Source organism: Dermacentor albipictus, chromosome 1 (genome assembly GCF_038994185.2).
Source record: "Dermacentor albipictus isolate Rhodes 1998 colony chromosome 1, USDA_Dalb.pri_finalv2, whole genome shotgun sequence".
NCBI classification, from domain to species: Eukaryota; Metazoa; Arthropoda; class Arachnida; order Ixodida; family Ixodidae; genus Dermacentor; species Dermacentor albipictus.
Genome location: NC_091821.1, coordinates 207,206,067 through 207,219,097, shown reverse-complemented (window position 1 = coordinate 207,219,097; position 13,031 = coordinate 207,206,067). Strand labels below are relative to the sequence as shown.

General features: G+C 43.9%; 1 protein-coding gene across 4 annotated transcripts in view; it reads right to left on the bottom strand.

The window, feature by feature from the left end:
- Su(dx) (Suppressor of deltex) overlaps window positions 1–13,031 on the bottom strand; it is a 58,436-nt gene that overhangs the window by 22,237 nt on the left and 23,168 nt on the right. For 3 of the 4 annotated variants that reach the window (XM_070530799.1, XM_070530801.1, XM_070530800.1), the window contains exons 7-8: window positions 8,550–8,927; window positions 6,960–7,257 (exon numbers count right to left, since the gene is read on the bottom strand). In XM_070530799.1, coding sequence (XP_070386900.1) covers window positions 6,960–7,257; window positions 8,550–8,927 — 676 coding nt within the window. The remainder of the gene's footprint in view (window positions 1–6,959; window positions 7,258–8,549; window positions 8,928–13,031) is intronic. The other variant, XM_070530802.1, reaches the window with a different exon arrangement.

Here is a 13,031-nt window from a genome sequence, read left to right as displayed (position 1 = left end):
GAACAAGAAAAAGTAGGAAGAAATTGTTCCTTCTTATTTTTTTTAGAACTTGAAAAGAACTTGTTTCACAGCCACTAAAGGGAAATACCTTGTACCCAACCCACGTAGACCACAGCGCTGTGGCGGCAGTTTTTCAGCACACATGTGCACTGCTGAATGTTCTTGCAGACATACAGTCACTTCTCAGGCAGCATGTGCTTCTTCATAACATCAGTATCGTGATATCAATTTGCAACATATACGGTGTTCCATGGTGATACATATGCAATGTGTTGCGATGAAGGATACCAAGAATGGAAAGGGGCCACTGTCACAGAACACTGTAAGTAGCCCAAGTCCTTAATTATACATGCGTGCACCCACCGTCTTTGGTAACATTACAAGCACTAATACGACCAATAAGTGTACTGGCAGGCTTTCAGAGCGTTTTCACACGTGCCTGTGATGATTTGAGCCCATGGGGGGCAACAAAAGGCATGCATTCATTTTTTCAGACTGCCAGACTTTTCGAACATTTTCGCGGCCCCTGGGGTGTCCGGAAAATCAAACATAGATGGCCTGTATATTGAACAAACGTTGAACGAAAGGACTATGCATGCACCCTGTGTGTATAGCGAGTGTTTTTATTTGTTTTACATCCTCTACACTGTTCAGAATGCTGTTAGGCAAGCTAGTTAGCTGCTAGAAAACCCATATGGATTTCTCAAAAAGAAAGCTTTGCACTTGAGGAAAAATTCCTCCTAGTTGGGGATTCAAACCTGGGACCAAACCCTTTCTGTGGCAGTCGCTCTACCATCTTGGCTAACAAGGAGGCTAGCAGACCGCAGAGAGGGGGCGAATTATTAGGCAACTCAAAGCAGAGGGCATTATATATGTGGGATTACCTAGAACTGATTTGCAATATTTATTAATGTCACCAGTGAAAAATTTGTGCTGGTACCAAATAATCAAGAATTTACCACTGGTAATTTATATTTACTTCAAGAAGCATGCTCAAAAAACAAATGACCCTCAGCAATGTGTGTGTATTATATATATATATATATATATATATTGAGCTTATAAAAATTTTCTTAAGTTTTACAACTTTCAATAAGTGAAGGTTTACTCTATTTGCTTTTAAAGTTTTGAACATGTAGCATTTGTTAAAACTAGCAAATCTACATCTACTCAAAGGAGGCTTCTCTGTAGCCTGATTGTTGTAGTGCCAAGGAGGAAGCACAGTCGACTTCCATTTAATTCAACCCTGACGGGACCGACAAAATTGATCAAATTATCTGGCCGGTTGAGCCAAACAAGATGCAGAGAAAACACCAAAACATGCCATTGATTCATTTGGCAGTGGTTGCTCAATTCTAGCATGCCCCCAAATCAGATGCACACCCGCTGTGTATGTGTCCAAAGTGAAAAACTGTAGATACCTATAATGTAGAAATGATAGTAATGGCCTTAAAGTTGAAATCTAAAGAGCCCCTGATCTTTTAGCAAGAAAAATGGGCAAGGGCTTATGTGTTGCACAATGACAACCGCTTTCATGAAGTCAGCATGGGTGTAATACACCCGCGTTATGCAGTAAAGCATCTATATGCCGCAAAGGCTATTTTCCATTCAATTTTCTTGAGGGAGAGAAAAATTTGCTTTAGACTTGGATAAATACCATAATCAGACCGTGCAAGCACAATAAAGGGAACTTGGGGGCTCAATTTTTTGTCAGTTACAGCCATATGAATCCAACAGAAAATGAAGTCAGCAGAAAAAATTTGGTAAGAAATATGATTACAAGTGATGTGTTACGTACAAGTCTACGTGTAGTGCAATTAAATAAATATTAGTTCAACAAAATTTAGGCAGTGCAAATTTCAGTCACAAACTTGTTTCCATGACACTGCCCTGCTTGTTTTGCATGTTACATCATTATTTAAACATTATTGCATGTTTTGTCTCCTGATGTCTAATGCAAGCATATGTGTGAAGCATATTACATCAAAACCTCGATAATTCGACCCTTGTTAATTCAGAAAATCGAATGATTCGGACTCGGCCTCTAGTCCCGGTTCACATATGCATTACTTAATCAAATCAAGCTGTCATTAAATAAAACGTACTTGGCCGCACACAGATTAATTCAGACAACTCTTGAGGCTTGGTGCCCACGGAGCGCCGCAAAAGAAAATTTTAAAAATAATAAAAAGAAAATAATGCCCAAATTCAGTGTCCAAATGAAACAAAGCGGCGGAGTCCGCACCGCCATAGTCATCAGCCGAAATCATACATGAATAACAGCAACACCTTAACGCTCGGTACCTATTTGTGCTTTTAAAGCCTTTTCTTACGCTTACCACCGCGCATAACACCGCGTCTGATACGTGCCTTCATAGCAAAGTAGTCGCCATCCATGATCAAGTTGATAGCAACTGCGGTTTCATCTGCAGCTGTTGTGGCAATCAGAGCCAAAATCATGACTGTCCCGGACTGCTTGGGGCTGCTGTGCCGCACTAAAGCTCCGCCCACTACTCCAAGAGTTGTCAGAAGTGTGTTCGTTCTTTTACAGACCGCAAAATCTGGACTACCTGCGGACTGTCGGAGCTGTCAGCAGATTTTTTGTGAGACAAGCGCAAGCAGTTAGCAGACGACAGCTGTCAGAAAAAGATGCACGCAGCATCTGCCGCCTGCTTATGAAAGAAACCATGTGCTCCTGCATACTTTGCGCATTCCAAACCGCAAGTATTACACACTCAGCTATCACGTCTCTTACATTGGTGCTTTGTATGCCATCATGCAAGCTTTTCACGAGTTGTGTAATTCTGCACTTTTAGTCCTCGTATTTCTTTTATCTTTTTAGATACAAGCACAGAGATCAGTCAACATGCTTGCACTTGACTTTGACCGATTCACTATAGGCGTTTCACGAACTTTGTCATGTTCATTACTATATCTGTAAAAAAAGGTGGATTTCGCCTTTAAGTGGAGTCAAACTGGTGTGTGAAGAAGCATATCCTACTGCATATGTGGCTGTTTCTCGCCAGTAGCTGGAATGGTATACAATCGGAGCTCCTCCGATTGCTGTTCACATATGTTCATCCCTTTTGCTGCCAAGTTCAAGCGCTTGCTTTTTGACGTGCAGGATTAGTAGAAGGTGCATATGTGCTCTGTCCTAGATGCGCGTTGGGCCTTTCGTAGACGGCCTTGTGAGCTTTGAAGATAATAGCGGCCACTTCTTCCATGAACAGCAACATGGTACGACTGCGATTTTGCTTACCATATTAACTCAAATTTACCGCATCCTCGATTTTAATGCGCACCAATTTTCTGTTAACAAAAAAAGGGGGAAAAAAAACCGCCCTTGATTGTAACGCGCACGCAATTTGCCGTGACCTAAAAAAAAAAGAAGAGAAGTCCTTTCTTGTATCACGCACCTCATTATTTCATACAGAAATACAACTTTCATTTGGAATAACAAAGATTTACTCCCAATTCACTAAAGTTGCGATAAATAAAAAAAGTCACAGTTTCGCCAGAAAGGCGAAGCATCGATTGCGATAGCAAATTAGTACACAGCTATACGAAAAGCGAGGATAGTAGTTTTATTGGCTGTATAAACTTTGACACATTCCATTACTATCTAAATTAACAAGCATGGTGTTATGCACACACAAGCAAACGTGAACATGTCCCACTCAATGACCGCAGCAACCTTTTATCAGAATGCTGGAGTGAGGAATTGTGGTAGCAGGAGCGAACGAATTGACATTTACGTGGCCTCTCGCTTCCATGTGAACTCAGTGACGAACACACAGTGCTGTGTGCCTAGATGCGTAGACCGTCTCCATCGCAGATTGCTTTCAAAATAGGGGCCACATGGCCGTGCCTATGCAGCAGCCACTGGAGTAGAATGCGTCTCCTGTTTGCACCAGTCCTACAAGCAAGTTTCGGGTACTCTGAACGCCCATGATGCGACCCGATTTCTGCCCGTCTCCACACACGTGTCACTTTCCTTTCAACTGCAGCATCGTGAACACTCGCTGTGTCTTCGCAGTCGGCATGCTGATAGAGCAAACGCAACAAACGGGAAGACGGATGGTGGAATAACCTAAGCACACATACTACAGCACATGGAGGAACCTATGGCAGTTAGGCTCGAAGCGCATATGAGGCAGCCCTTTTGAAATGCCGAATGCGATATAGTAACACAGATTTGGGGGCGTACTCGATTTTAACGCGCACACAATTTTTGGACCCGTTTTATTGGCAAAAAAGTGCGCGTTAGATTCGAGTAAATATGGTATGTTCAAGTGGGTATTCTGTTTAAATTTCGCAGGCAATGAGAGAGCTTAATTACAGCAGCTAAGTGGCACAAAGAGCGAGAGCGCGACATAAATGGTGCTTTGCGAGCCCATTTTATGTGCTCAGATTGCGATTCCACTATGCATAGTGCCATGGTTGTGTCGGCGACATGGCTGCATCATCTCTGAGGCTAGGATAGGGAATTCACTGAGTAGTGGTGCTATCTAAAAGTAGCTTCGAGCAGACATCAGCCAGGAGAATGACGTCCGGTTGCGGTGCTTTCAAATGGACAGTCCCCGAGAGCTGAATCACATGAGTGTCACGCACCCATTTGTCAAGACTAGTCAGAGCAGAAGCTGCAGACGGTTTTTGGACAGTCCAGGAGTGTATAATCGAAGAACCCAGCAGTTTCGTTTTGACTCTGGGTGCGCATAGGCCACATGCCTTCAGAACGGCAAGGTCGCTATCCATGATCGCGTCGATAGCGGCCGTGCTTTTGGCCACAGCGGTCACGGCAAACAGTACTTTCGTTTCAGTGCAAAGCTGACAAGAATGAAGAGCACAGGCTACATTGCAATGGATGGACGATCTGTTGCGACCAGCTCACTGGCAAAAAAAAAAAAAAATCGGAATGAGTGCGTGGTAGTGAAAAGCGGGTCTCTGATGACACGCATCGCGGCTGTGGCCACGCTGTGAAGGAAGTTGCGAGGTCTTCGCCGCTGCAAGCACTTATCCATCACGAGATTATGAGAATCACATTTTTCGTAACGCTTTTGCGAAGAAAAAGAAAAAACTTGCAGCACCGCGTCCGCGTTTTTCTCTTTAAGGTCTTGACAGAGGGAGAGAAGCAACCTGCAACAAAAGCATTGGCCATGGCTGGAACAGGCACGAACGCATCTCTCCCAAGTCAGCTCTAAACAACCGCACATGAAATGAGCAAAGCAGCGCAGCCCGCGCGGCGACGCCAGAGTTCGCAACGTGCTCCGCGCACTAGCACTCTCCCTATCCACGATGGCACGGAGTTCAAATTATCGGTGGCGATGCGGATTTCAGCGTGAATTAGCGGGATGGGTAACATATTGCTTTCAATACCTTGTTGTACGGACCGCGGCAGCTACTTTGAATTATCCGAAATTTCGAATTAACGCGCTGTGAATTAACATGCTTTCACTGTATCGAGATTTTATTGTATCTGCATAAGTACCAGACACATTCACCTGCTTTATGATGTCGAATACAGTGGAATCTCGATGATACGAATTTCAGGAGGTCACGAAAAATATTCGTATTAGCCGAAATTCGTATCATCGGAAAAAAATAAGACTAGCTAAATTAAAGAGCCAGAGGTGAACTCACTCAGGCACACGTACGTAAAAAGCATTTATTTCTTGAAGAAAAAGTCTGTAATGTCATTCTGCCTCTTTTTCTTTGTCAGGTTACTAAGCAGACTTTGTTCAAATCCATAAAAATGCGTGCACGTGTCGTCGCTGATTTCATCCGTGGCCATGGCACGCCTCAGAACTTCGAGCGCGTGCAGCGTTGCAGCCGCCGGTGGTGGACCTTCGCTGTCGTCCACGTCCAACACAAAGAACGTGGTCCGAAGCACAGCAGCTACTCGGTCCGATGGCACGTGGAAAAGCACAAAAGCAACAAAAGTGTCACCGCTTCAAACTCTTCACGCCCAGTCGCGGCCTCCGCATCTCCGCACCGAAAGAGAAGGGGAGAAATCGCGTGACTGCGCGCTGTTCTCTTTCGTGGCAGTCGGTGGGGCGGCGTTTATTAAGGTGAAAGCTTCGGCTCATGCTCGCGGTTACATCCGTCCGTGGGCTGGAATCGTGCCAACTGTGGCCTCTCCTCCACGCAACCTCCTCCCCTCCTTAGCAACCGGTGCGCCGGGGGGCGCCGCTGCGCATAGCAACCGTGACGTCACAGAGCGGTAGAATGAGAGCGCGCGCGCATTGGCCATGCGTCAGCGGTGGCAGCTGCACCGTCACTCCTTCGACAGATGTCTCGTTGCAGTCGAGTGAGTGAGATGCATGACTCTGAAGCGGCCCAGTGATCCTGCGCCAAGCGGTTTGGGGAAGCAGCAGCGGACGCCGGATTCCCCCAACACCGAACGCCTGAAGAACAAGGAGCGAATGCGCATGCGACGAATGAACATGCCACCAGATGTGAAAACAAGGGAGGCAGAATGGAAATGCCAACAGCAACTCATTAGATCACCGGGTACCAAAGGCAGGGAAGCAGAACGAAAGCGGCAGCAGCGACACGCGATATCGCCAAACACCAAAGCGAATAAATTGGAGCACAGACGGCTGCAGCAACTGGCTATGTCACCGAACAGCAAAGCCAGGGAAGCGGAGCGCAGACAGCAGCAGTGTCTGGCTTTCGCCAGGCACACTTTAGAATTTCCAGTGTCTTCGGTAATTTTCCGACGTGGGTCGAAAATTTATTCGTAACAACCGTTCTCTAGCACGTTACAAAGTAATGGGGCTTGGCCGGAACCACAGAAAAATTCGTATCATCCAGAAATTCTTATTAGCCGTGATCGTATCATCGAGATTCCACTGTATACTCAATGCACAGTTAGAGCAAAGGATAATAGTTTTTCTTCAGATGGTTTTTGCACTTCTGTGCATTTTCGAATAAATGTGTTCACACAGAGCTTTACTGACCCAGGGGGCAACTGCTCTTCATCAGTAGAAGCCGCTGCAGCTGCAGCTGGTGGAGTGCCAGCAGGGCCCGCCCCTGCAGCTGCACCTGTAGCTGTAGCTGGAGTCGTGCGGCTTGGACGACCACAAGGTGAGGCTGGGACACCAGTCCTGCGTAGGCGACTCTGCTGGCCCGAAGCCCCCTCAGAAGATGACTCCGCGGCAGCCCACCGGGCTCCTGCTTCTCCGCCACTATTGTCCATGCGGATAACCATGGTAGAGGTCGAGGACCATGGCGAGGCTTGACTACCGGTGCTCATTCCTGCACACAAGTCATGGGAGCAAAACGGGAAAAAAAAAAACAGATTAGGTAAATAGTAAAGTCCGTAATGTTAAATATATGTGCCAAACCACCATTAAGCATGCTGTAATGCACTCGAGACCCAAATGCAAAGATGCAAAGAAAAGGTTCTGTTCATATTTTCAATGTTAGTGCAATTTCCTTGTATTGAAATAAAAACTACCCATCAACCTCACTGCTGCAAAATGACACAAAAGGAAAAAAAACCTATACAGGTTCATCGAAAAGGAGGCTTCCAGGCTAGGGTGAAGCAAAATTAACTATGTAAAAGACTGTACAAAAGCTTGAAACAGCAAAATAGCAGAACAAAAGAAATGCCATTGAAAGAGTCACTCAGACAAATATAATGTTTTCCTTTTCTTTTTCTAGTTTTGTTGTTCTAGGTTGCTCCATATGACTGCAGGTGACTTTCTCTATTTCTTCAAATGAATTGCACTCATGTGTAGTACCTGCACCATTCAAAAGATGAGGCATAAAAAGGATGACCAAATAAATCTTTCAATGCCACCCAATGATAACTTAAACAAATTAATAAAACAGAGAGGAAGAAACCTTTCCCTCATTCATTTCAAGCCCCCACTGAATTTAACACCACAATAAGCACAACTAAATATCATTACATTGAAGTGATAAGGCTTTCCAGCCAAACTTCAGTGTTGTTTACAGCTCGCTCTACTGCCAGCTGCAAAAGCTTCTTGTACCTTTCTATATGTTAATTTTTCGGAGAACTTGAATGGTTGTAAAATAAGCTTTCTAAAGGTGGTAGACATGCAGTCCTATGGTTATTCCCCACTGCACAAGCACAAATTGAAAACTGAAGTCATTCCCTTGGTGAACACTAATAAGTGAAACTGAACTGCTGGCATACGTATGCAGTGATGTGAATAGCATTTTGCTAACATAAGCTTGAATGATAAAAGAACCCATAACTGTAAATTTATGATGAGGGTGCTTTTTGACTAAAAATTATCTTGCAACATGTCCCTAGTTGCAAGATAATTGCGTATCCTTATAGACATTCAAATTCCTCTATGCTTTCTCTCTCAGTAGTCACTTCTCACTTATTTTCTAGTACATTCCTGGGCAAATCACTACAAGCCTTGGGTGAGCTGACCTTACCGAAGCAATTACCTTATTGTGCAGTGAATATTCTTGGAAAACCCAAACTCATTTGCACTGATGCATAGTAGGTTTTCCAACTGCACAGCACCTAATGATGCCTTTTAATGCAGCAGGATCATTGAGCAGCATACCCAGCTGGGGTGGCTCCTCCACTGCTGCCGATGAAGAGCTGGGCATGGCAAAATGGGCCCCTTGAGACGTTCCCTCTGGCCTGGAGTTCCCACTGCTGCTTGCAGAACTTTGGGTGTTTTGGCGTAACGGCTGGTCAGAAGAAGTGGGCCCATTACCTGCTGCCTCTGCTGCAGACGATGACAAAGGTGCTGCCGCAGCTGTGGTCACAGGGGGCTCACTGCTGTTATGGCTCTTGCGCACTCGGATCCGTGCTCCAGCAGGTGTGCCCCACTGTCGGTTACCAAGGTCAGCTTGGTCGGCTACCACGGTCATATGGCCGGACACGGAACCATTGTGTTGTTGATGGATGGAACCAGAAGATGAGCTTTTGGGAGCTGCTGCATGATATGGTACACAATATTAATGTACATAAGTGCACTAGTAGGTTAGGACCCTGGGGATCCTGAAGCAGACAAAGTGGGTTCAGTCAGTTCACTGCTCTGCTTAAAATTTAGGGCACCTAACAATATGCAAGCATAACTTATGCTATACAATATGTATACATATATCTTATCAAATTCTTATTAGGCAATGGCATGCTTAAATGTCTACGTGTTCCTGTCGATGTCGATCGATATGCAAGGCGATAGGGAAGGAAATCGCATGTCATGACCGCAACACAAGTCGCGTAATATCCGTCACGATTCTGCCTCACTTATGTGAGTCTCTTGTCACTCGGAAATGCGACTTGAAAAGGAGGAAATGAGCGAGTGGTATGACACACGGAAGTGTTTCTGAAGAAACCATAACACCGGTAGCGTGGAAACTGTGCTCCTATAGTGCTGACACCAATTGATCACATCAATGAATACACGGCCTTCATGACGCCTGTTACGAGCTCTTCTGCAAGAATTATTCGTTTCTCAATCAATTTCCAACAGGATTAAATTGACTGGCATTGGGATTAAATTGTGTGGCACTTGGATTAAAATGGCTGGCGCAAGGATTAAATGAGTTGGCACGCGGACTAATTCGGATGGCGCTGGGATTAAATGTGGTGGCGCCTGGATTAAATTATTGGCACTGGGATTAAAAATGCTGGCGCTCAGATTAAATTGGCAGGCACCTGGATTATTTTCAATGGCGTTTGGATTAAACTGACCGGGAAAACCTGTAGTGCAGCCGTCATGTCATTGGCTTGCGAGGCCACAAAGATTGGCAGCAGTCACTGCTGTGTAGCGCGTGGCGAGCTGCCCATTTTGGTGCTTGTTTTGAAGTAGAGCTAGTGCGGGTCACAATTAGTGATGCTTTCAAATTATTTGCTGTGTTACTGCATTTCTAGCTTCACAAATGATTCAGAATTACTGGGCACACAGCTACCGACCAAACCAAAAAGATGAGAAACAAAAAAGAACAGCCATTTGACCTTGTGACACAGGTCTTGGTGCAGGCGAAAATCTCATTTTGGCGCAGTGTCCGACATACATCTATATACCAGAAATGGCCTCAATTTTAACTGAAATAGTCAACAAAGATAGTGCATCAATGAGGAATTTGGCATAACAATTATCAAACTAATGTCATTATGTTGCATAGAATGGCCTTCCCTATGCGCATATTTGAAGTATAAAGCTGCTTCTACTATTCGTATTTAAACAGCCATTGCACATACAGTGTGCTTTGAGTGAACAAAAAGAAAAATTAAAAATTTTCCGGGAACTAGGGCATGTCAGCAGGGTGCGCAACAATATCGAAATTACAGCGAAGTACACAGGCTTCTTTTCACACAATCTCTCCTGGATGCCATGCCATGCGTCATGCGTCATGTGAAAGCTGATCAAATTACAACCATGGTATCTGATCTTTCGATCATGCAAACATGCAAGGAGGGTGCCTACTTGTAAGCAAATTATATTGCTACGTGGAAGGAAGCAGAAGGGAGAGACTATATACAGAAGAGATGTAATGCTCAGCCATATTGACCACAGCTCATGCAAGCCTCCTTTGAACGTCAACTTCAATCCATTTCTCACAATCTAAAGTTGTCTTCAGCTTTCTCGCTGAAAAGAACTGAAAAATGTATGACCGGACATTATCCGAGGCTTCTCTTTGATCCGACATCTTCCTTGGGCTAGTTCCATCCCACAAAGGACACTAGTACTAGGAATAGCAAAGTACAGCAAAAATCGGAATGAGGCCTTTGTTCTCATGCTTTATTTGGTGCAGGCTTGGCACAAATTTACGAAAAAATGTCGTTTTAGAACAGGATGATGCAAATAACGCTCTTGGTGCAATTTGGCACAGCTGTTCCACCCCTGTAAATCGGAGCAGTTGACCCAACCTGAACAGACAAGTTTCGTCATAGCCAGTTCATTCAACGGAAACTTTTTTTGCGCGAAGTCTAACGTAATACCAGCGAGAAATTCTAGACAACATTTTCAAGTGAAATCTCCATTAAAGTAAAGCATTGCTGTACAGCCGTTGTTAGACTAAACCCGAGTAAACAAGACACATTCCTACGGCTTTAACAGAGCACAGACAGAAAATGTTTGTCTTATTTTTATTGCTTTATTCAATAGCCATCAACCCAGTAATTACACTAGGGTGCCTCAATTCCCTGAAAGCGCAACAAATAATTAATTACGGGACCTGCTGAAACATACGCCAAGTATAGCATGGTTTCGGATGTGAAAAAGGAGACTCATTATCTCATCGGAACTTGTTGTGGCGGACTCGTGGTACCACAGCACTGATGCATACACACAGACTATGGCCATACTGCCATAAGCAGAGTCGATTCAGCACTCGATCGGACAGGAACAAGTGGGGGAGGGGGTCCCTCTGCACTTCTTGAAGAAGAGAACAATTAGAAGGGCCAATTTAGCAGCTTTTGGAGCCACAGCTATTGTATGGCTTTCAACCACTGGAAGTTTTGGTTATACAAGGTGTTTTTTTTAGCTGCACCGAATTTTGAAAATTAGAAAAATATAAATCACGGTAACATTATGCTTACTATTCGAGCCACTAGATACAGAGCAATTTCTGCAATTATGTGCACAATTAGCGAATTACCGTAATTAACTTTCTAATTATCAACGATAGGTGCCCACAGCAAATGAGTACTTTGGGGCCGTGTACATGATGGTATGATGGTCCGTGTACATATAGAGTAGACTTCTGTTACATTTGACTCCGGCTAAATCAATCCCAACTGAAGCTCCCAACCAGCGCCCATGTATTTCTATGGACCCAAACTTTTGTTATTTCAATCCTAAAATTGGCCTTTACCATAGCGACCCCTTTAGTGGCAGAGTCTGTCTCGGCTGAGTCTAGGGGCCAGTGAATGCATTAAACACACCTATCTCCTGTCAAAAACGCCCATTTTTGGCTGCCCTATGAAGATTTTGAAACAATAATTATAGCTCACAATGTCCGATAATGGCATTTACCCGACTATAATATGTACCTTTTTTTTTTCTGAGAAAATTGAACCGGAAATTGCCCGAGCTAGTGCAAATAAACATGAGACCAAAAACACCTTCACGATGTTCGTATGCTTTACCGCATAACACTCCTGTATGGCAGCAAAGCTGATATTTAAAAAAAACAAAAAAAATCCAGTGCGGCGAAGCTGACTTTATAAAACCGCACACTAATGTGCAACACATAATCTTGCCCATCTTTTTTGCCAAAAAGATTGGGTGCCCTAGATTTCTGCTTTGTTTAGGAGCTTAATATTATTTCAAGATTAGTTTTCTACTGCGGACAAAGAAAGTGGGCGCATGTTTGATTTGGGGCTTTTAGAATAGTGCAAATACTGCCAAATGAATCAGCAGTGTGTTTTTGCATTTTTTCTGCATCTTGTTTATTTCAACTCGCCAGATAATTCAATCAATTTTGTCAGTCTCATCAGGGTCAAATAAGTGTAAATCGACTACAAATAACATCAGTAGATTATGGCAGTAACCATGCTTCACTCTCTCTGAATGACAGCATAGAACAAGATTTTTGTCCAAATATATGCAGTTAATTTCTACGCTTAGCATTGAATGAATGAATGCTTGATGTTTAATGGCGCAAGGGCCAAGTATTACCAAAGAGTGCCATGTCTGTGGTATTTAGTGTGCAGTGTAATTATGATTTCTATGCAGTTGGTGTGACGTGGCTGTAAAGGGGCCTTAAAAATAGTCCCTCTAAAGTGCGTAAAATCTGTATAATAAGATCATGGCGATGACGTATGACTTGTAATATGAACATTGAGATGCATTTCAAAAGAATGATACGATATGTAAAATATATCAGGTTATAAGAAATGCTAGAGCACTACTGCCTCGTTAGAGCCCTTGAAACAGAAGGGCCTGGAGGCAAGTGCTATGCTAAACAATTATTGCAGCGGTATCCTCTGGAGCGAGGATGCTCTATGAATTAAATGGACTTATAACATGTAGAAACGACATCATTTAAGAAGTTGAGGACTGCCTTGGTGTTAAAAAGCAGTTCCT